The 21,538-nt window shown below is 36.7% G+C and overlaps 2 protein-coding genes across 4 annotated transcripts; one reads left to right on the top strand and one right to left on the bottom strand.

Annotated features, from left to right (window-relative positions):
* Positions 1–7,245: 7,245 nt before the first annotated feature.
* On the top strand, positions 7,246–9,660 carry LOC143449986 (zinc finger protein 473-like). Of its 3 annotated transcripts, XM_076950351.1 has the most exons (4): positions 7,247–7,773; positions 7,839–7,952; positions 8,058–8,166; positions 8,524–9,660. In XM_076950351.1, exons 1-4 carry the CDS (start codon positions 7,639–7,641, stop codon positions 8,991–8,993), a joined length of 828 nt encoding a protein of 275 aa, XP_076806466.1. In that variant the 5' UTR covers positions 7,247–7,638; the 3' UTR covers positions 8,994–9,660. The 3 variants fall into 3 exon arrangements, with proteins under 3 accessions (XP_076806465.1, XP_076806466.1, XP_076806467.1); XM_076950350.1 differs by having other exon boundaries at positions 7,246–7,773; positions 8,058–9,658; XM_076950352.1 differs by lacking the exon at positions 8,058–8,166 and having other exon boundaries at positions 7,250–7,773; positions 8,524–8,704.
* Positions 9,661–9,787: 127 nt separating this feature from the next.
* LOC143449985 (regulator of G-protein signaling 22-like) lies at positions 9,788–20,692 on the bottom strand. The gene is made up of 35 exons (XM_076950349.1): positions 19,214–20,692; positions 19,071–19,099; positions 18,845–18,907; positions 18,645–18,776; positions 18,345–18,434; positions 18,135–18,220; positions 17,962–18,055; positions 17,584–17,700; positions 17,172–17,342; positions 16,884–17,019; positions 16,670–16,792; positions 16,272–16,459; positions 15,975–16,060; positions 15,769–15,850; positions 15,597–15,693; positions 15,373–15,493; positions 15,095–15,256; positions 14,816–14,996; positions 14,437–14,647; positions 14,297–14,360; positions 14,114–14,219; positions 13,976–14,041; positions 13,717–13,818; positions 13,399–13,593; positions 12,990–13,073; positions 12,689–12,852; positions 12,418–12,580; positions 12,120–12,260; positions 11,947–12,033; positions 11,680–11,841; positions 11,336–11,515; positions 10,809–10,979; positions 10,506–10,737; positions 10,249–10,358; positions 9,788–10,142 (listed from the first exon to the last, which is right to left on the bottom strand). Exons 1-35 carry the CDS (start codon positions 19,236–19,238, stop codon positions 9,963–9,965), a joined length of 4,401 nt encoding a protein of 1,466 aa, XP_076806464.1. The 5' UTR covers positions 19,239–20,692; the 3' UTR covers positions 9,788–9,962.
* Positions 20,693–21,538: the final 846 nt, after the last annotated feature.

The following is a 21,538-nucleotide window of genomic DNA, read 5'->3' as shown; positions in this document are numbered from 1 at the left end:
TATCTGAAACATTGAGTACATTCAATCAAAGGTGAGTTTGTGACTCTAATTTATTACAATATAAAATGTACTGATAAACCTGGAGTGTTTCTGAACTAGACACCGCAGCCCTTTCTGAAAACTGCATTGGACTCAGATTAAATTAAATAAGAACGAGAACAGAATTTACATTATGATATGTAGTATACCATGAAAAGTTAGAAGTGAGACTTTCCTACTACCATAAACTTTAAAGGCTGTCCTCCATAAGTTTCTCAAACTACGTTATTATTTGTATACTTTGATGGTGTATATACTGTTTTTAGTGAAAAATGTTTTGCAGTTGGTTTTCTGCAACTCCGGTCTTCTGCAAAGCTGTTGTGCACAATGTAACCACACCTGCACTGTGGCCGGTAGCTTTTTACAGCGCTTTTTATTTTTTGTTATTCCGGAAGTAATCTAACGCTATGCAATACTATAACAAAAACATTGCATGTAGGCTACGTTATACCACTGTACTTCGATTACTGTGAAGTTCTAATTCCATGTAGCCTATGGTTGAGCTTTTTGTTGCTGTTCACAGAGTAGATTTTCAGTTAGACAAATAGCAGCGTAGATACATAGCTCATAGCCTTCCCAAAATGACATTTCGTTTTAAAACATAGTCACATAACTCAACAAAATTTCTAATTTAAACTATTTGACAATCTAGCAGCATAGGGTTGAACAAAATGTCCAGTTTTTCGGCAGTTGACGAAAACACTGAGCTAACAATGATGGAAATGGTAGGAACAGTTGTAAAATGTGAACCAGAGTGTTTGGAAACAATGAACGATGCTGGCCAAGATTCTGTTAATCCCGCAAGTGCTCGGATGTATAAGAAGAAAGATTCAAATGACAAGCGCAAGTGGCAATGTCGGTTTTGCGTAAAAGGCTTCGCAAAATCATACGTGTTAAAAAATCACATGATTACACATACTGGGGAACGACCATACCAGTGCGATATCTGCCAACGAACGTACTCACAGAAGTCATCCATGAAGAGACACAAAGCAATAAAACACGATCTGCTTAGTGAAACAAAAACAACCGAAAAATCTAAACCTGTTTTAAAAAAATGGAATTGTTCGATATGCGAAAAGCGATTTTCATCGCAACAGGCCCTTACTAGCCATCGTCGTACTCACACTGGGAAGAAGCCATTCCGCTGTAAGATCTGTGACCGGCCGTTTGCACAAGAAAGTGATCTGAAATCCCATATTCGACGACATACCGGTGAAAAACCTTATCATTGTACAATTTGTGACAAGCGCTTTACTACATCAGGAGAACGCGGCGTACATATGAGGTACCACGAAAAGAAGAAATCTTATCAATGCAACATTTGCTGTAAAACATTTTATAGAGCAAATAAAATGAAAGAACATATACTAAAAGTCCATATGATGACCATTTCAACTTCGAGTTCCGTTGTAAAACCCTTAATCCACTCATGCTCAGTTTGCGAAAAGGGTTTTGCGGCATGTCACAAACTTCGTGAGCACATGATCACTCATAGCGAAATTTAACCGCACAAATGCAAGAATTCTGGCAAAAATTCCAAACGGAAAAACAACTTGAACGAACGTTCTCAAAAATTAAGAGTCAGGGATCATGAAGTATAGCAACAATCACGCAGCCAACACGAAGTAACTTTCTGTTCGATGAAGTACAATGCAACAAGAACTGTTCACGTTTACATTCTCGACAAGAAGCTTCTACCGTTCCTCCTCCTATACTCAAAATAAAATAAAACTCCTCTAATTTAAAAAATCAACTGAAACAATGTGGTAAACGTCGGTTTTGTAAACTTTTATTTTCCGATATTGGAATTTCAATTTAACGTAATATATTCTTCAATGTCTTGGCTGAGTTGCGTTTTCATGCGGTGATCTACCTATGGCAATTGTAATAGTGGATTGTAATAATTTATATAATTGGCTTTTAACAAACAATTGTGTGTTTTCCAGCTAGATAAAATGTAATATGAAATTTCTTCTGATGTACTTACGACTATATTTTAGAATAAAAGAATTTGGACTTTATTAACGTTGTGCTGACTTAAAGAAACAATAAGTTAATAGATAGCATAAACAACGGAGTCAAAAATAAAATAGTCAATTAAGGAGTTCGAAAGGAAAGACTAATTAAGCCTGTGGCTTTAGGCCAACCTAAAGCAATTAACCTCGCTATCTCCCATACACTTTTCATGCAGAAGGTAGCCTGAACAACTATTTAGTCGAGAGTTCTACTCCTACTCCTAAAAGATTAACAAACACGTGCGATGATTTTTCGTTGATACATACGATGCTGTTTTATCATTTCCACACCTACGGTGTCGATAAACGCGTATATACAGTTTTTAATTTACTCTACAGTAAGCATCGTGCCTGTACATTGGATGCGATTTGCACAAAGAACGTCATTTGCAAATCATACGGCAGCCTGCGTTGCGATGACATGCAATTTTGTCAGTATACACTGAATGGGATCGCTGAGCGTCAACACACAGGATTAAACTGTTTGTTTTCACGGATTTCCACATACAATTCAAGATAATAAGAACATCGCGCACATTACAAAACATTTCAATATTAAAAACGAAGTGATTTATACAAAAATTTATCCACTTTTTATTAGTTCTACAGTAAGATGAAAATGCAATGTTTATCACAAAAATTGCACGCATAAGTAAACATGCGGTTAGCTTTCACATGGGAAGACTTATTCAAGTGGGCTTGTCACCTGTGTGGGTGCGATTCTCCGGTATGGGTTCGAATATGGATTTGTAAAGCACCGTCTGTTTTTACTTTTTACAAACCGTACGACTAAAACGCTTCGTTTCAATGTAGCAATCCTTGCAACTGTTTCAGTTCTCTGCAATCGAAGAAGTTCTTCCACCATATTTCCAAAAATGTGTTTTTCTAGAGGTGTTGCTGTTTGGGTGTTTTAAATTTCTGTGAATCAACTCTTTGCGCCGTATCATGGCAAATTTTTGACTGAAAGACTTTTTGCAATAATCGCACTGAAACGGTTTTTCACCTGTGCATATCAACATGTGATTTTGTAGAACACATTTACAATTAGAGAATAATTTACAAATGTCACATTGAGAAAAAATCCTTTTACTTTTTATGTCATGAACATGCAGCTTCTGATATTCGACACTAATAGCACTAGATAAAGTTTTTTCGCAGACGTTGCGCTTGAATATATACTATTTGTCAAAGTGTCCTTGGACTGAAAAGGAAAAACCATATATGCTTTGTTGGTAAAATTAAGAGATTGTGTGCACTCCCACAATTATACAATTTTAAAGCTTAATCAGCATCACTTTGCATGAAATGTTATTGGTGATCGATAAATTCTTCAGTTTTGGAATGAGAAGTGTTGAAAATTCTGAACATGTGTGACGATTATTGTAACAATGGTCCCATATTCGCGTAACGGGTGTTTCGAATATTGCTTTACATGTTTTCAAACTATACCTAGAGTTTTAATTCAAATTCTCTCAAATAATATGCTTATTATACTTGTTTGCTTTTCTGATTGTTTAACCACTGTCTCTTTAAGTTGTCGTTTTGTAACCAATCGATCAAAAAAGATGCCAGATTTTTATTGAAAGCAGCAAATAAAGTAGCAAGCGGTTGCTTCGCGGAACACCGCAAATATGAATTTTGCAATAACAACAATTACCGCTTTTAACGGACTTCTCCTGGTGTAAAGTCAAGATCACCTCAGACGTCAAACGTCACATCTTTCTTTTTGTAGAGCAAGAGATAGCGTAGCCTATATAGTGTCCGCTTTCGATAAGATAGGAAAATTATATAACAAACGATTCACGGTGCTTAAACAAATCGTTCATTGAATAGAGCAAAGCCGTTAGTTAAACTGCATTAAAGTTTGAGAATCATGTTTTCGTACCTTGTGGTATATTCATTGCGAAATCTTTAAAAAAACATACACACCATTTGTATGACAGACAAATAGTCAATTACAGCGGCATCACGTTTGAACAACAGTTAGAAGAAGAGTCTTTGACACATTTTCCATGCGTGGTTTCTAAAATCAAGTTAAATAATATTTTCTGCAGAAAATTGTAAAATGGTACAACCTGATTCAAAAATCACAACTGAAACCTAGCGAGCCATGTACAAATGTATAACCGTGACGTGTTAAAAAGCTTAACACTGCCAGCTACCATCCACAAAACAATAAAGGAACTAAAACATTTGTCCAACAGCACCATCTGGTGAGTGCATTCCTTTCAATATTTACTTAAATTGCTAGACCTTGCTGTCACTTTTGGCAGTTGTACCAGTGCTGTTATTAATGTGAAAGCATTTTGCAATATTCTAGGGAACAGCCAGGGCATATAAACATTGCATAATTAGCTTTTATGACGTAGTCATCGATGTTCTTAAAAGGTTCAAGATTAAAGAATAATGAAATCAGAATTAAGAAAACGAAAGAAATTTGAAATTTCAAGACGAACTTCAGGAAAAGATGACGTCATCGAACTAAGCTTTGTGACATCATTATGCCTTGTTCATAGAAATGACCTGAAAGTTGTTGTAAAATGGTTAAAAAACCTTACACTTTGTATTCTCACATTGAGTCCTTTGTTCATACATTTCGTCACAAATTGAATATTTCATGATACAAAACACGACCTGAGTAAAGCATTCAAAAAATATGCAAAAAGAAAAAATTTATCATCATTGATCGAACTATACTTACAACAAATTCGCATAGTCATGTCATGTCATGTCATGTCATGGTCATGTCAATTACATAGTCTTGTACGTTCAAATGAGCATTGTCTTCATACCTTACGTATGCTAACTTCAACTTCAACTAACTTCACAAAACAACAGATGCTTCTGTGTTCATTTCTTTGCAGGCAATCTAATCGATAAGTAAGTGTGCGTTAAATTGCATTTACATATTGATATAAAACAGAGCAGTCAAATTCCTCGGTCAGAAAAGAGAGACTCATCATAACTACGTCAAATACGACTAGGAAATATAAAATGTCATAACAGCACGTGGTTTATTGTAACTTCTGGACTGGTAATTATTAGTTTTCAAGGTCGCGTAAACTTTTCACAAGCAGAAAGTCCGTTTGTTTGAGCTATTGTGTTATGGTCTGATTGCAGACATTAATTACACATGATGGAACATAATGTGCTAGTTGTCATAATTAGCTCTTATTCCTACGGAATTCTTGTGCAGATCTGATGATATTATAATGTTATTAGTGTTTTATTTCGTGTATAACAGCAAACGCTGTGCTCTATTTTGATCGTGTCTAGAATACGCAACACAATATTACTTCCGAATTATGTCATTCGTTACCACAGCGCTGAATTGCTTTAGTTCTCAATGTCAGTCGAGTGTTTTACAGCTTACTGAAAACATCTCTATTTTGTACTCTGAAAGCAATAGCGGTTTCGTTGTGAATCAATAATATAATGAGATTCAAGAACATTGACAGTTTGATTATTGTACTGTCACTAGTCTTTCAGCGTTTGACAAACGCGCATAGCAATGGAGTCAAACTTAACAAAAAATCGATCAGGCATTAAGTAATAACAACTAGTAAGAACACTGTCAGTTGGCACAATAATATTGAGTCGAGACTGTAAAAGAACAACGTCTCCTCGACTGGATTTCGGTAGAACAAACTAAGCCAATAATAATTATAATCGGCGTTAACGATTGCAGTGTACAGCTGTGCCAGTTTGCAGATGAAAATATAATAAAACGCAAACACGAAACGAGCGACTCGAAAGCGAGCGATACGAAACGCAAGCTGCAAACATTCTATAGGAAATTGTTTGCAGGCTACTTGGGGATTAGGCCAGGACATGTTTTGGGTTACTTGTGAGTAATGCAAGCATAGTTACTGAGATCACATAATTTTACTTAATGTTTATTTACTGTCGATTTGCAATTTGTCATAGCTTTATACGGCATAAGTCAAAATGTATGGTAGTTATAAAGCCATGACACATGCCTGAGCTACACAAAAAACTACAACACAGCAGCGGCGTTGTTGCCTAGTGCCTGCAGTAATTCTAAATCAGCAACCACTGCAAGAGTAAATAGGAATATAATAGGAAAAATAGTTAGATAGGACATATGTTTATCAAAGCTGCAAAAAGTGAGGCTATAGATGTGTGATAATAAGGGTGCCTAACTCACACTGGATAGGCAGGCACCACATTTATGTCACGACTTAAAACGACAAACAGGAAGTCATCGGCACGAAATGCCATTCATCACTGACGCCGTGCTTCGCAAAGCAGATGTTCGAAAACGAGAATTCTACACTACTGTATATTCGATCTGTATACTTTAACATCCCATTATTATCACAGATGTTTTGACTTAAAGTAAGCTGCAGCTGGACCCCAATTGAGGCAAAAATTGTACTGTACTTGGAATAACCCGGACTGACAAAAAACCGAACGAAAAAGTACCGGCTGTCCACCTCTTCAAGTAGCTGTTAGCTGTTTTTTGTAATGTATAAAATCGTTGGAAAGTTATTAAAAGAAGTTGTAGGCTACTGCACAAAGCGTAATGCGATCTGCAGATAGGAAAATAATCTTGTGATAAATAGTGTACAAATTTTTGCTCAGCAAGGGTTGTTGCTATTAAATTAGACTTATGAAAATGATGACACTAGACTGGAACCAGAGTGTTTTATTACAGATTTATTTGCTGGAGTGTTGCAATTAAAACTCGTGCCAAAAACGAAAAGGCTTAGCAGAATTTTTGTGGTCTACTTATCTCTTGTTAGTTGGCCTATTTTTTTTCGTACTGAAAACTAAACTTCTTTTAATATTCCTGTCGACTGATGATTGCAATAAAATATCTAGTTCAATTAAAAGTAGTAAAATGCCCACTGACCAAAATCGTAGGAAAAGTTGTGGAACATGAACCCGAATGGTGGATAACGACAGAAGATAATCAAGATCATTGTAATAACTCATGCAAAAGTGAAAACGAAAGCAAAGAAAAATTCCACGATAAAAAAATGACTTGTAATGTTTTTGAAAAGAAGTTTTAAAAGTCTTACGACTTAAATATTCACCTGCTTACACATACCGGTGTGAAACAACATCAGTGTGATATCTGCAAAAAATTATTTGCAAGGAAAGATCCTATAAAAAAAATCAAACAAAAAAAACACAAGAAGAAAGGAAACGTATTTCTTGCATGCTTCAGTTGAGTGTCGAGCGTTAAATCGCTTCCCGTTCAAAACGAATTACGAATTTCTATCTAGGTAGGGCTGGAACAGTGACACTTAGGTAGTGTAGTACTGGTTTTACTGTATTATGCTGGTAATATACAGCATAGTAGTAAATATAGCAGCAAATAAAAGGCACTTGTTTGACCGAGTATGTCAAACATGGGCTAGTTACTAAAATAAGGTCAAACACAGTTTGTACGATAGTAACCTTCTATATGTTACTTTAATTTTTGATGATTTTAGATTGCAGATTATTCGTAAAATGTAAATAAGGGAAAACCAGTCACTGCCTACCAGTCACTAATTTCCTTGCTAGATGATGATTCAGTCAAATCCAAGATAAAGACAAAGTTTACGAAAAGATGAGTAAGCAGAGTTTGGACCAAAACCTCGCAGACGACATGCAAAATATGGTTGCTATTGTGGTGAAGTGCGAGAGTCTTGATGAAGATGAATCAAACCAAAGCTATGTGGAAGAAACCGAAGACATAGTTGATGTAAGTACTTTATTAAGAAAATGCAAAATTTGAATTTAAAAATCATCTAAATTTTCATTAAAAAGAATCGAACTAAAGCTCCTAAGAAGAAAACAACCAAACGCAAGCAACAATCTCATTGTTCAAGTTTTTCTACGGAGGAAAACTACATCACTGTCATCACTAACAGTCCATCAAAGGTAAGATAATTTGAAAATGCAATGAGCTTTAAAGTTGTATAATTGTGGGGTTGCACACAGTCTCCTAATTTTACCAACAAAGCTTCTATGGCTTTTCCTTTTCAGTCCAAGAAAACATTGACAAAAAATATATTCAAGTGCAACGTCTGCGAAAAAACTTTCGCTACTGCCAAAAGTATGGAATATCACAAGCTGCGTGTCCATGACATAACAAGTAAAAGGACATTTCATCAATGTAATTTTTCTGAAAACTTATATGACTCCCAATGTGCTCTAGAAAAGCACATGTTGGTGCACACTAGTCAAAAACCGTTTCACTGCAAGATTTGTAAAATGTCTTTCAATCGAAAATGTGCCATGATACGGCACAAGGATTCGATTCACGGAAAAGTAAAATACCCAAGCACCAAGAGCTTTGGTTGTACGGTTTGTGAAAAGCAGTTTCCCGGTGGCTTTGCTTTACAAAGCCATATTCGAACTCATACCGGGGAAAAACCATTCCAGTGCAAGTTCTGTTCAAGAGCATTTGCTCAAAGTAGTGATCTCAAAGCTCATATTCGCATCCACACAGGTGAGAAGCCTTATCCTTGTGCTGAGTGCGGTAAAGCCTTTACAACTGCTGGAAGATTGAAAACGCACATGAGATGTCACGCTCCAGTGAAACCATTCCAATGCTCTGTGTGTGAAAGGGGATTCACTCGCTCCTGTCACTTACATAGACATATAGCTACCCATTTCAGATCGTCTTCCCATATTACAAACAATTACATCTTTGCTTATGTGTGCAAAGTTTGTGACAAACCGTTCGCTTCAAAAAGTACATTAACTGAACACGAATTAAGTCATGCAAGCGAGAGAAGTTTTAAGTGTTTGGATTGCGACAAAGCTTACAAGCATCCAAGTGCGTTGAAAAGTCACAGGAAACTTCACGATGAAACCATAAACAGGCCTAACTTGAAAACATTTCCCTGCTTCTACTGCGATAGAATATATAATCATAATTCCTCATTGCATTATCATCTTTCAACTCATAAAAAGTGAACTGTTTTGCAGATAAGTCAATTCGTTTTCGATATTGGAATGTTTTGTAACGTGTGTAACGTTCTTATCATCTTGAATTGGTTGTGGCAATCCGCGAAAACAAACAGTTTATTCCTGTGTGATCGCTTGCCAATCTGTTTACGTGCGGGAATCGCATTCAGTGTATACTGACAAAATTGCATGTCATCGCAACGCAGGCTGCCGCGTGATTCGCAAATGAAGTTCTTTGTGCAAATCACATCCAATGTTCGGGCATCTTTATGTCTATCCTCTTCAGGGAAATTCCAATGAATATGCGTTAAAAACCTAAGTGTTTCCGAGCTTTTCGTAGCGCTAATTTCATTTGTAATGCAGTAAAATGTTTTCGCCATTTTTCCGTACATAGTAGAACCCTGTGCGTGTGTGCGGGGAGGTGTCGGTACAGGTAAAAGTTTTTTTCATTTTCGAGGTGGTCACGACCCATGGGTAAGGTTTTAAAAATGCGTGAGCTTGTTGGTACCACAAAATATCAACTGTTTTCGCCGGACGCGTGCAGATGTTTTTACAGGTTAAACTTATAGCCTATATATAAATCGATTGCGTTAAATTTTGTTATATACAATGGTATCATCAACCTTTTTTGAATTCACATTAATAAAACCACGATGTTACAATAAAGACAAGGGCTAGTCCAAAAACAAGTTCATCTTATATGAACGGACACTATTCATTGAATATCCTGGTAAGATAGTTTTCTAAAATATTTTTTAGTTATGTTATGTTATGTCTAAAACGCTTTGCATTAAAGAGTCATCACTTTGACTTCTCATAAAACGTTTTGCTTTGGTTTATAGCTTTATTACAAAACGCAGCTGCGACAATTTACGATAGCTAAGTGGTTCCTTAAAAATGTTTCTGATAATAATCTGCTACAAAGATAAGTGCACCAAGCGCAAAATGATCAGCTATACTAATTAAATAATAGGAAAGTCAATCCACAGTAACGGCAGGTACGTTGGCGGCGTTGTTAATACCAGGCTTTTGCAGCAACGCAGAATTTTTTGCTTTGCTGTCCCGCGGTGAATTACGGTTTCCTTTTCCATTTGTATCGCCGGTGTACTCACTTGCGATTTCAGTTGCCTCGGGTGACTTTATCGTGCTGTGAATAATCTGAAAAACAAGCAGTTAGTCAGCTGCAAGTACGACTGAACTAATTCTTTTGTTTCTAAGTCGTATTATGCAGTAAAAGTTATATCGAACTTGGAGTTCGAAATACTTTTTCTTTTGGTTTCTTTTTTCGACGAGAGCTTTCGGAAGCGTGGACGGTTGTCGAAGATTGACCATCATCTGCGTCGGAGTCTTCCTCGCTATCAACAGTAGAAACATCTGGAAAAAAGCAACGTTATTAAGAAAAAGGCGTACAAATTTCTATGTGGGTGGTTCTTCTACTTTTAAGTTTAATTGAATTTTCATATCCATGGCACTTCATACATCACTATAACATTTCTGCACAAAGATTTGAATATAATTTACCGTAGTCTGGATCACGAAGCGCCTCCTGAGGAACTCTTCCTCGGACCTCATTCTCCATGAGTAGCAACATCTTTTGCCTTTCTAATCCCTCCACGTACTTCCCATAGGACCAAGACATTTGGTTGTTTGTTCTTCCTCCGGAAAGAAAACTATCAGCAAAGTCGCTTCCCTTTAAAGATCCGAGCTCCGGGAAGTCCAAAGACTCGTGTTCTGTTTGAGCTTTCATTTCCTCCTTGACGAGAAAGCGATTTTGTTAAACTTGATTTTTAAGTTTTAATAAAGTCTTTTCGCTGTTTCCCTCACTCTCAAAGCTGCCTCTTCCTGTTCCTTCATTTGCTTTCTTATCCTCTGCAGCTTCTTCTGACGTTGTCGTTCTAAGGTTGTGGTCAGCTTTTCATCGCTTAAATTTGAGTTGGTTTTTCGAAACTCGCAAAAGCCCGTCCAGTGTGGAAATAAAACGCGAAAAACTGTGAGCTTAAAATAAAAATTAAATTTTATATGAAATTTTATTTTATACTTTAGGTATAGAGGAAGTTGCCTTCAATCCCTAGGTAGTTGATTACACAACTAATACCGGAAGGCTCATAATTTATTATTTTATATTCCCAATTTATTTAATTTAAGTCAATCAATTTTACTTAACAATTTTTAATTTTGGTCAATGTTTATGTCGAAGAATAGATGTGGCTTTTCACAGCTCCAGTTCCAGTTTTAGTATCAGTGTGTAGTTTTAATGCACTATTGTGTAGATTAAACATATAAGGTAGTATAGATTCTTTTTTCATGTGATGAAGTATTCTATATAAAAAAGCATTTAGCTTTCGTCTAACCTGGGCTTCCCTGAAGACATAGGGACCCAGCTCTTTCCTTTTCTCAATCAACTTCTCGGCCATTTCGTTCGGGATGTCAATTTGCAGAGAGGGAGGAATATGGGAGTTGATAAAGCAATTTATTATCGATGTAACTTTGCTCTCAACCGCACTTGATTCGTTGTGAATGTGACAAAAGTCCTTCATGAAATAGGTTAAATACGTTTGTGAGTTTAGCAATGATACGTTGGAAAAACTGTAACTTTTTAAAACCTATATCTTGTAGTTGTAAGTCGCTTTCATCGTAATACTCCTTCTATCACTAAAAAATAAGACGTCATTGTAAACATAAATATTGCAAATACCTTGTATTTTTGCACTTCGAGCCAAAATAAGACGTTGTTTTCAAGAAAATCCCCCTTTACTGACACGTAACGACGAAACTGACCAACTGTAATGTTGTTGGTCAGTGCACGCCTAAACTCCATAAGGTCACGTGAAGAGGACTGCCACCGGTTATCAAGCATCTTAGAAAAACGGTAAAAATCTTTTGCGCTAAAGTATGCTGACTACAATTTTCTGTGAACTTGGGAAAATTGATGGAAGTTTGTACATCGTGCTCTGGTACTTACTCTCCAAGGTTCTCCACGCCTTTTTTTCTTTTGCAAAACAACATCATCTGCAACTTCGCTCATCTGGGACTTAGGACGTTGACGCTCCTGAATTCAAATTAAACTTTTAAGGGTCGTCAAGACATCGTCACAATAAGCGCAAATGGACGAGGATACAAATTTAATGAATAAACCTGATAAGTGCTCGTTGCCAGAAACTGTGGAAGCCATCTTTTCTCTATCCTTTTCTTCACGTATTTCTGCGCCTCGGCAATCAGCTCGGTTGGTGGACGCTCTTTTAAGGTTTTTCCCCATCCGCCTGCGATCCTAACCGCCTGAGCACACAAACAAAATTCAGATAACATGACTGAAAGGTGGTAACCGTTAAGCGTACTGTAAACATACAGGTTAAGAACAGGTTATTATATTTCACATTTCCACATTTTTTCCCACAAAAGTTAAATTGGTTGAAGAATAGAAAACACGCCACACCTCGTTTTGTTCTTGTTTTGTTGCGGGACTATTTGGGCCAAAGAAGTATTTCTTGTGAAGATATTTTTCCTTGATGTCCTTTGCTTTTTCATCTCTTTTTTCATTGGCTTGATGGGGAAGACGCCTAAAAGCTTCCATGTCTAACCAGCAGAGTAGATCAGTCCTACAAAAAGCAAGTGTTGAAACCACGTCGGTCACACTTGACTTGAGCATTTCAGTTTTTTAATTGCAGATGCGTAGCGTATTATATTGTATAATCTTATATTTGTACTTTGCATAATTTTCTTCCAGAAACTTCCTAAAGTGTTCCAGTTCGATTCGATTTCTCACTAATTCATCAAACGTGACGTTTCGAAATTCTTCAGGAACTTTGGTCCACAGATCCTCTTCATATTTTGCAAGCGACTGTTGCTCTGAAGCTAACGGAACCTTTTTCTGAAAAATGTTCTTTTAAAAACGTATTATCATACACTATTGTTCACAGTTTCGCTAATCTAAAACAAGAAGGAAGTGCTAACGATATGCAATGAATACGGAACATATCTGCGAATGGTAATACTTGGTTCAAATACCTCTTTCAGTATGCCCTTTTTTTGTAAGCAACCCATGTACTTTGCGGCAACGTTCAATCTTCTCTCTTGCTCAATTAACTCAACCTGTTTCAAAATGCAATTTTATATTTGGTTAACTATTTTGCTATTGAAGAGCTTCGGGCTTCTTGCCAATATTTCGGACAATGCGCTCATTACTGATTAGACTTAACCGAACTTAGGCATGGTTTCAGTAAAGCAAACAACACGACAAAGAAACTAAATGCTAAACTTTTCAAGTTTACCACAAAAAACAACTCCGTGAATAAAAATAAGACAAACAACCCATGAAGAAACATTATGAACTTTATGTATCTGTATCTGAAGTGTTAACTTTTTCAAATAATTTCTAAGGGTTGCAAAATTTAATAAAACTCTCTAGAGATCGCACCTTATTGTAGCTTTCCTTATCCATACCCATCATTCTGTTCCAAGGGACTATGAGTAATTTTAAAACATACTCCTCAGCAGCGTCGAAAAGCTCATCGAATGGCGGTTGAATCATCATCTGTACCTGCCTCCGTATCGCTACGGATAGTCCGATGTCCTCTGGCGATCCTCCTACGATGTACGTCGAATAAATTGCCTACAACATATGATTCAGGTTAAAGATAACCTTTAACATAAGTGATTCGATTTTTAGAAGCCTTTGTCCTGTATTCAAACGTGTTGTAAAGCTTGCATTTTTCTGAAAACTTCATTTGCTTACTTGTGATTTCCTCTCAATGGTAAATTGATCGAATATGTCTCGATAGAAGAGATAGTGGTACTCTTGGACATCAAACCAAAAATGGATAGAACTACTCCAAAGCTGCAGGAATAAACAAATAAAATCATGCAAAATAATTTATCTGAGAACACTCTTTATGTTAATTCTTGTCGCTGTAAAACATTGTTTAGGTCAAAATTAAGGTAACGTGATTAGGAAATGCTTGCAATATTTACAGAATATAATTTGTGGCAGTTACCATATTTTTCGAGTTTTCACAAAATTGTGTAAAAAACCAACCGGCCCTTGTGTCATAGTACAATGCCTGAAACAAAATCCATCGTTAATATTCTGAAATAACTTAATTAAAAACCGCAGTAAATTGCAAGAACCACACCTGCAGCATGCTTTCCATGGCTGGGCTTCCTTTTACAGTTGAATCTGACGTCACAGACGTTGCTGGAGATTTCGGTGCCACGCTTGAGCAAGCACGAATTCTTTGCCTAAAAAGAACAAGATTCGTCGGTATCATGACAACGAAAAGTGGAAGGTATCAAAGTGTCAAAGACCAATTGCGTACCTTAATTTCGCAGCTACTGATTTTCTCCTCTCGAATCTCACTTTGGTCTGGCGCGTAAGAGGGCCTAATGACAATCATTAACGTTATTTGTCTTCCAAAAGTATAAAAGTTATTTTTTCCGTCTTTTTAAATCAGCTAACCTGCGGATACGGGGCGTTTTGGAAGAAGCAGTTTCTGAATCTGGCCATCGGATACCATTGCAGTAACTTTAGGCATGAGATAACTTGGAATGGGGCTCGGAGTGGTTAGCGGTGGTGACGGGTCATGTTGTGTCTGGTATACGTCAGGCTTGACGTAATGGTGATAATCGGGAAGTACCCGACCTCGTTCCACGGTTATTATTTTGTCATTCTGAAAAGATAAAACTGCTATATAGGAAGAAATGTGTAATATGTAAAGGTAGCCTGTATCATAAAATGATTTCATTATAAAGTTCAGAAATTTTGAACTGGTCACTTTTATTTTATTTTCAATTGTTTATGTTCATTTTCTTTAAACTGGTTCTAAACGTATAATTACTCTAAGACGTGGTAAACAAGACTTCGGCCGCAGAGGCAGGACGGTTATGGTCTTCGGGCTTGGATAGGACTGTGAGGATAAAGGGCGAATGTCACGTGATTTGGTTTCGACGGATGTGACCTTGTCAGATTCTGCTGACTTGCTTGCGCGTGCCATCTGTCGTACAAGGAAACGAGGTGTCCTATATAAAATATAAGTGTTTTTTGAGAATAGGCAAGTGACGTTTTATGAATTATTATCGCGTCTAAGCACTGAGAAGACTGAATTAGTTCGATGTACCAATATAGTAGCAGTGGCTCGACGACTCTTCGTTGGATTTCTTGCAAGCGTTTTACTGACCACTGGGTGGCGTTCAGAAGCTGATGCTTGCGCAAAAACTCGTTTGGAAGTCGCTTTGTGCTTCCAACTTTTAGATAAGTTTCTCTCAAGTGCTGAAGATACCTTTGCAAGAAAAATTAAATAAATACGATACAATTGGGCTCGTTATGATAACGTAATATTGTTGAAATAGTCAGCGTTAATACTTAATCGATTGACCGTGTAAACTGTAAATTTACTTTTGGGATTTTTCTTTCCTTATTGCAAATCGGCTCTTGTCAATATCTAGCCACAGAGACACGAGTTTATCTCCCAGAGTATCTTGCAAAAAGCTCCGGAATCGGTTAAACCCTTTCGTATCTGTTGCAAAACAGATGCTTATAAAACATCGTATTTTTTAAAGATTACGAGATCAACAACAAAACACAGCACAAACACACTGAACGCTTCATTTTAAGTTCACCGGTGAAATCTTGCTTTCTTGTTGAAATGGTCTGGAATGATGTTTCACTCTCATCAGAAAACACTGAATCCGTTTCATCATCAAAAACAGATTCAGTCTACATATAGTCGACATATAGTTTTAAAAAGAAACATTTGAACTTAAATGATTCTGCTTTTCGGGCGCATCTTACTTTTTCCCGAAACATTATAGATTTTTTCGTCGGAGATTCCGTGCGTGTCACATCACTTGCCAATATTTGAGTTTTTGTTGATCTGAAATAATATTTTTCAAATACATATGTTTCTTTTCTATATGTGCATATACAAAAAATACATTTTTAGTCCTATATTGTGTTGACTTTTAGCCAAAATAGAAAATCGTTTCAAAGGCTTATACCTCATTGTTTTTGCCGACTGCCTCGAAAGTATTTCTTGTTCGTCAAGGACCCTTTGCTCATGTTCGAGAATAGCTTCCGAAAACATCTGCATTGAAACGCAAGAACTTTATATCCTGTATACTAGATAACATAATTATGATTTTTCCTTATAGTCACAACATGAATATTCTTAAAATTAACTCCATAACTGAGATATTGTGCGTAAAAATTTCGCTTAAATTTATCTTCCTTCGAACTAATCTTACACGGAATAATTTTAAATCAGTTTAAGGCCAACATCGAACTAATTTTCTGACCTTCGAATTCAAGCGGCTGAGTGGTCTTCCTCTCGGCGATGATGTAACAATCGATTCGAGGTTGGTAACTTTGTCAAGCTGTTTTCGAGTAATGTTTGGAGCAAGAGACTCAATTGCTTTTTTAAATACCAGGGATACCAGCACAGAAGCGTAAGATTCCAGGTTGTTTACATCAAATAAATAACTTCCTAAAAACAATTTTATCAGTGCAAAAATTAGGCCACTTGTACAGGAATTAATAAATTATGTAGGGAACGAGCTCGTGTATGTAAATTGGTGAAATGATAAAACAGTTTTATTGGCTCCAATATCTATTCTTCGAAAAACAGTTGAAACGTTGAAAAATTTTGAAACTTATGGCTGCTTCTATAAAACACAAAAAAAAATGAGAAATTTACTTCCGGGTTCGTCATCCTCTTTTTCTTCGATTATTTCTTCTTTGATGTCGTCGCTCTCGCTTCCAACGCCCTGATCGCTATCACTGTCCGAGAGTTCCGGTTCAATCTTCACAACATGGTCGACTAACAAAAGTAAATTTAGTCATTACCATCATAATAAATATGTGTAATTGTTATACCTGATCAAGACACAGAAAGGAAGATGAGATATTACCTTTAGTATGTGACGACACTGGACGCGGCACGACGCAAGCCGAATATTCTTCACGTATTGGAAAGGCGGTAGAGGTCATGGGAGAGAAGACAACTGAAGAAGCGGAAGTACGACGTGGAACATTGAGCGATAGTTCCTAAGTTACAAAAGCAGAATTTTCGAAAAACGTCGGTTGTTGGTAAAAACGTTGGAAGCTAAACAAATTACCGAAGTCAAAGGAAAGATTGAAGAAAATATGCGGACGGCATTTATTTTTTTGAAAAAAAGCAAACATTTCCAAGTTTATACCTTCACATGTGGTCCAGTCCCTAAATAATCGTCGCCATTGTCCGCAATTTCGTTTCTTGAGCTACAGACACTTATCGGCCGTGAGGAGCTGGTACGCCTTCTCGGAAGCATGGTTGGCATGGTAACAGAAGACACTGGCCGGGAAATGCTGGTGACTGAAGTACTTTCAACCTAATATCAGAAGAAAGGGCGTAAAAAGTAAAAAAATAAATTCAAATAGCCCTGCTCGGCTACATACCCCCTCTATTTAAGATAAGCCAAAATTTTAACAAACACTACGCAAGTAAAAGATGGTATAAGTAGCTTACTACAATCAGATTTGTATTTCGCAGACCGGGTTTAGATTTGTATTGGTATGCTGTAAACAACACTGCTGTAAAGATACAGAGGTTGCTTTTTAAAGTTCTGTAACCTGTTTGGCCACACTGAACCATTCCTTTGTTTGAGTTGCGTTCATTGATCCCATTGTTACTTTCAGTCTTTCGATCATCTCAATTGTTTCATCTACAGCTGTAGGTGGACGTTCTACCTACATATAAATGTGTTAAGAAACTCAGGTTCACCGAAACATTTTGAGGCAAAAGGATGGCAAAGTCCTCATTCGCAATTTACGAGCAATTTATTATTCGATTGTTCGATTCAGTATATAAACAGCTCACGCAGTATATAAATTTTTTACAGAAAATATACAGTATACGTTATTGCTGTGTTACATTCCTGCAATGTACCACCAAGAGGACAGCATAGCCTACGATCATTTGAGAAAAATTAAGTTTTTGCTATAACATACCTTTGTTTGCTTGTGCCAGGGTCTAAACGTTTCATCAATTGTCAGTTTTATCCCCGCTCGGTTCGTTTCTATTTGTGACAAAAGTTTCGCCAGTCTGATGGAGCAACAAATGTAGTTATAAAGATATTACAGTAAAACGTTACTCAGGTTCGTCCCACTCAAGACATTATAACCTGTATTCCATGTAAAGATCGCTTCGTAGAAATGTAGGTAGTCGGTGTTCTTTTATCCATTGAATTCCCTGTTCTTTATCCAAACACTGTAAAGGAAATCACTACGATAGGGCTCTTTCATGAAATACTTTGTGAACGAAATATAACCGTGAAAGTAATGAACTTAACAATGAAGTTCAATTTTACAAAACGCTTCTTTTTCCAAATCACCTTCACGTTGAAGCTGGTTTTCACTTCTTCATCTTCCTCTTCATCATTCTCGTAATGTGGAAGTCGAGGTGGCGGATTCGCGATCGCATGCTGCCGATAGAATTGATAGATCAAACAAGTAAAACAATTAAATAGCAAAAAATACAGAAAAGATTACATGGTTTAAAATATTCCGATTGTCTTATATATACGCAAGTATGAGGGTTTTTTTTTCTATGTAAGTTTTATTGCTCTGCACTGCACCGACAAAAATGTTTTGTTTTCCTCAAATTAGTTTTTAGTTATTTCTAAAGTCACTACCTTATAAACAGCGCTCCTGGGGGTTTGAGCACGCGCTATAGCTTTTATCTTATCAGCAAGTTGGTTTTTCGCTGGCGTCAATACTTCAAAACCGCCAGTGTCTGGATTAAACCGCAATGGTTCAGGAAAACTCTGCAAACAATGACATTAATTTGTTTGTAAAATTTAAGGAGCTAAGTTGATTGTTAACATTGTGTTACCGGTAACTCTAAAAATGCGTTGAAATAATCAACGAAAAGGTCATCGATTGCCAGATACTCCTCCTACAAAATAGGAGGATTGTGTCAATAGAAACATAAATTCGTTTATTACTGTATTGTGTTGCATTTTACAAAAATTAAAGCAAGTCGTTGCAACAAAGCACAAACACGACGAGATACAAATTTATCGAAAACAACATCTTGAAGTATTTCAGCTTGTACTTACGAAGTCTTCGGCTTCGGGGTATGGCGGATCTTAAAAAAAGTAAAAGCTCAATGTGAATGAGGCAAACCCATTGGTTACAGTAACTGTGTTACAGACCATTTCAAGAGACGTGGATAATAATTTATGATTTGGTTGTCTTATACCTGTTGAAATGGTTTTCTCCGGCATTCTGCATGTGCCGCTAATTGATGACCTTTTGAAAATCTACTTACACCATTTCACCATATATTCAACAAGCTGCTTTCTACAAACTAATAAACTATATGAACATCAAAGAGGGAGTTAGACTGGTTAGATAACCTAAACTCATTACATAGCCGGAACCCAAGGAAGAAATTCTTGTGCTGATAAGACAAAAATAATGTGAGGTTTAGCAGGATTATATTGCTTCATACAACCAAGTACACACAATTTTTCGTGCCAACAGTTCACGTCGTATAAACTTAACATCACCTCACAACGATTAGAGCTGATAGGCTCTGGTCTACATGACGTGTTACATTAAAAAAAAAATTTTTCTTCTCTTGTTCTTGGTATGCATTCTTTTGACAAGTAGAACATTTTGCTTCATCAAAAACAACAGTCGCCATTGAAATTCAATCATAACTCTTGGCTTTAATCTAATTATCATTCACAGCACACGTTCTTTTGTATAACTGGATCGGTAGCCCTCGTACCTGCTTGGCAACAAAAGATAGTTATAGTGTTTTAATAGAATGATTTTTACGGAAAAGAGTCTTGCACATTCTCAAGTTTTAGTCAACACAAAAAGTATTTCTGAAAATATTCAAACTACATTACTAACTGAACTAAAATACTACATCAACATTACATCTAGCTGAACCATCGAGCTAGTTACCAACTTCAAATGGAGACACCCCTTGAAAAAAGCTAACAATTCGAAACAAATTCAAACTATCATAGATTCAAGTTGGAGAGAAGCCTCGAATTTAAATGTCACCTCGCTGATCTCATTATAAAGGTAACGGCAAGAGTTGCTACTGGCCTTTTTTCCCGGCAAAGTACTTCGAATCTGCTTGATGTCAAAGTGTTCAAACCAATTAAGTCGATACACAACTAACGAAGCCATGAGAGCCATAACAGATTGTATATAACTAACACCTGTTAGACTTTGCCACGTCTTGCCTGGATTGAACCCTCTTAATATGGATAAGATTTGCAGAAAGTTATATCAAAAGGCTGCTGATCCACAAAACCTCTTTTACAATCCACCGTCTGACCAGGAACCTTCGTCATGAATGAAATAAAAAAAACCTTCTTTCTCTATCTGAAAAACTTTTCAGAGACAGATGATACGCTGCCAATAGTTCCAAACGCCTTGCTACCTTACGTCTCAAGTCTCGCAAACTGCACAACACGAACTGTATTCTTGTTTTTTACTATATGCAATCCCTCCAATATTACAAAAGCCTAAAATGTCTATCTGGTGTCGTATTTAAACAGGCGTTAATTGCTAATATTTTTTAACGCAGTTTTTTCCCTAATCGGCTGGGACAACATGAAATGCAAATATTTGCATCTAAAATGTTTCCTGACCTTCCTCTTGAATGTAAAATAAAATAACCTTTTACTTTAAATTTAAAGCTTGAAAAACCTTCTCTCAGTTTGTGGTCACAACCCACAAATCAATTACGTCACTGTACGTGGCAACACACTCGAGGCTTTTATTACATCGATAACTGTTTGTGTTTGCTGTTGACTGGGTAAACTCAAATGTGCAAATATTTTGTTTGACGGAAAACTTTGTTAAGCCTTGTGTAAACATGTCGGTTTAATTTCCATGGGAACATGTCGGAAAATTATTACCGTACTATAGGCTTGAATTCCTTAGTAAAGGTATTACCGGTCAAGAGTGAAAATGAAACAACACGGCTTTTGTTGTGGTATGTTTTTTCAACGCATTGTGCTATTGCTGAAATCGCGGTTAAAGAAAAACTTTAGCCATTTCTTACCGACACGAAGTTGGCTCAATCGCATTTAAAGTGTCACAAACTCCAAATTCGTCCCATTACAGTCTATAACCAAGCCATTAAAATATCTTATGTTTACGCAGCCTAATTTATGGCCATGTGTTACATTTCTGCCATTAATGCATTACTAAGTACGATTGCTATTGATCTATGCTAAAACGCAGTAATTCTCTGACCCTTGTCCTTAGACGGGACAAAAATCTTACACTAACTTTGAAGCACCTAAACAGGTCACAGTTCTCAAACACAGCTTTAAACTTTCTTTTTTCAAGGCGTTCAGGACAAAAAAGATTTAACGCCCTCAAAGTCATACATTGCCTATGGTCGTAAACGAACACCTCCAAGTTACAGCACCGGTTATGTACACATTACAAGTCATAACAGTTTTGCTTGTATCCAGCACTGCAGGTGGCAGACTTTCTTTGGTTGCCTATTTTCACCAAACACACTTTAGGCAACTTATGAAGCACTTATAAC

This window comes from Clavelina lepadiformis, chromosome 3, assembly GCF_947623445.1.
Source record: "Clavelina lepadiformis chromosome 3, kaClaLepa1.1, whole genome shotgun sequence".
Taxonomy (NCBI): Eukaryota; Metazoa; Chordata; class Ascidiacea; order Aplousobranchia; family Clavelinidae; genus Clavelina; species Clavelina lepadiformis.
This window is presented reverse-complemented; position numbering and strand designations above follow the sequence as displayed.